The sequence below is a fragment of the Corvus brachyrhynchos genome, unplaced genomic scaffold, assembly GCF_000691975.1.
Source record: "Corvus brachyrhynchos isolate BGI_N302 unplaced genomic scaffold, ASM69197v1 scaffold116, whole genome shotgun sequence".
NCBI classification, from domain to species: Eukaryota; Metazoa; Chordata; class Aves; order Passeriformes; family Corvidae; genus Corvus; species Corvus brachyrhynchos.
Genome location: NW_008240221.1, coordinates 16,370,816 through 16,373,012, shown reverse-complemented (window position 1 = coordinate 16,373,012; position 2,197 = coordinate 16,370,816). Strand labels below are relative to the sequence as shown.

The window sequence follows — 2,197 nt, the reverse complement described above, 5'->3', positions numbered from 1 at the left end:
ATGATGAGGTGAGACGAGCTGGGAGGCGCGGGTGCTGCCTCCCCTCTATGCGCCCTGGTGTTGGGGACCACCTGGTCCGTGTCACCGTGTCCCCTCCTCCCCCTATGCTCGGGGATTTGGGTGCATCTCATCCCTGTGCGCCCCCGCCCCTTGTGTACCCCCGAGGTTCGGGAACACCTGGTCCATGTGCCCGTCCGTCCCCCCCAAATCCACGTCCCCGGGAGTTGGGAACCACCTGATCCCTCTCACCATGTACCCCACGGGTTGGGAGACCGTGGTCCCTGTGTCCTCCCATTCCTCCCAGCGGTTAGGGACCACCTCGTTCCTCCTTCCTGGTTCCTACCCCTTCCTGCTTAGGTCGTGGGATAAAGGGAGTGAAGCTCTGCAGGAACGAGTTCCTGAGGGGTGTCTCACACAGATGGACATGCAAAGTGAGTTGGTTTTTTGGGTGTCTTTCCTCCACTCGCTCTTGCAGGAAGACCAGGGAATTTACCAGAGTAAGGTCCGGGACATGATCAGTGACAACCAGTATCGGCTCATCGTCAACATCAACGACCTACGGCGCAAGAACGAGAAGAGAGCCAGCAGGTGGGTCTGGGGCATGGGGGTCACCTGCGGTACTGGGCCTGAGAGGGGTTTTAAAGGTCCATCCCTGATTCAGCAGGTCATTTGTCCCAAGAAAGCGCCAAACATTGTCCTGTGGCGAAAGCCAGGGCCTCACCACCCTCACAGGGAGCAATTCCTTCCCAATATCCTGCCTAACCCTGCCCTTTGTCAGTATGAAGCCATTCTCCCTTATCCTATCACCCCAGCCCTTGTCCCAAGTCCCTCTCCAGCTCTCCTGGAGCTCCTTTAGGCACTGGAAGGGGCTCTAAGGTCCCCATGGACCCTTCTCTTCCCCTGGCTGAACAACCTCAACTATCTCAGTCATTTTTAGGATGCTCAGGCATATTTTGGACCATGCTTGCCAACCTGCCCTCAGCCATGTGAGCTTTTCTAGATACGCTTGGAATTGTTCTCCTCCTGGCTGTTGGTGCTGGAGGACCTCACACAGAGCTGTGATGGACTTTAGTTTTTTTTTTCACTTACTGCTCCTGGCAAACTTGTGGAGCAAGCAGGGGTGTGGGAAAAGTGTTGAGGAGGAAGGGGTTGACCCATCTGCTTTGTCACCTCCCTGTGCTGCAGGCTCCTGAGCAATGCCTTCGAGGAGCTGATTGCCTTCCAGCGCGCCCTGAAGGATTTCGTCGCCTCCATCGATGCCACCTACGCCAAGCAGTATGAGGACTTCTACATCGGGCTGGAGGGCAGCTTTGGCTCCAAGCACGTGTCCCCACGGACACTGACAGCCTGTTTCCTCAGCTGCATCGTCTGCGTGGAGGGCATCGTGACAAAGTGTGAGACTGGGGACACCCAGGGGCTGCGGGCGTGGAGGGACCAGGGGTTGGCTGTGAAGGATCTGGACCCCTCCAGGAGCTGTGGCATGGAGAGGGACTTGGGAAAAGGACCTGGAAGAACAGGACAAGGGGGAATGACTACAAACAGACAGAGGGTAGGATTAGATGGGATCTTGGGAAGGAATTGTTCCCTGTGAGGGTGGGGAGGCCCTGGCACAGGTTGCCCAGAGAAGCTGTGGCTACCTCATCCCTGGAAGCCTCCCAGGCCAGGTTGGATGGGGCTTGGAGCAACGTGGGATAGTGGAAGGTGTCCCTGCCCATGGCAGGGGGGCTGGAACTAGTTGATCTTTAATGTTCCTTCCAACCAAACCATCATATGATTCTGTGTCCTGGCAACCTGAATCAGGGAATAGGGAGCTTGGCTGAAGGTCTTGAGTGTTGGGATGGTCTTTAAAATCAGCCAGTCCTGTCCATGTTTGGCAGTGAATTGGGACCCAAATAATTTTAATGTTGGAGACTCTGTTGAGGGCCCTCTGCTGACAGAGGGGTGGGACATCCCAGCCCCTCACTCCTCTCTTTTCCAATTCCAGGCTCTCTGGTGTGTCCAAAAGTCGTCCGGAGCGTCCATTATTGCCCAGCTACCAAGAAAACAATTGAGCGCCGATACACGGACATGACCTCCCTGAATGCTTTCCCATCCAGCTCCATCTACCCTACAAAGGTGAGGTGAAGCAGCAGCAGCTTCCTTTAGGGAGAATGTGCCAGCTTCAGTATGGATCTGGTGAAACCCAGCCTCCATTCTC

At 55.8% G+C, this 2,197-nt stretch overlaps 1 protein-coding gene across 1 annotated transcript in view; it reads left to right on the top strand.

Moving 5' to 3' along the window:
- Positions 1-235: 235 nt before the first annotated feature.
- The window catches only part of MCM3 (minichromosome maintenance complex component 3), a 10,199-nt gene continuing 8,237 nt past the window's right edge, over positions 236-2,197 (top strand). Inside the window, exons 1-3 of the mRNA XM_017745078.1 lie at positions 236-588; positions 1,186-1,394; positions 1,985-2,115. Of these exons, the coding sequence (XP_017600567.1) occupies positions 251-588; positions 1,186-1,394; positions 1,985-2,115 (678 nt within the window). The 5' untranslated portion in view covers positions 236-250. The remainder of the gene's footprint in view (positions 589-1,185; positions 1,395-1,984; positions 2,116-2,197) is intronic.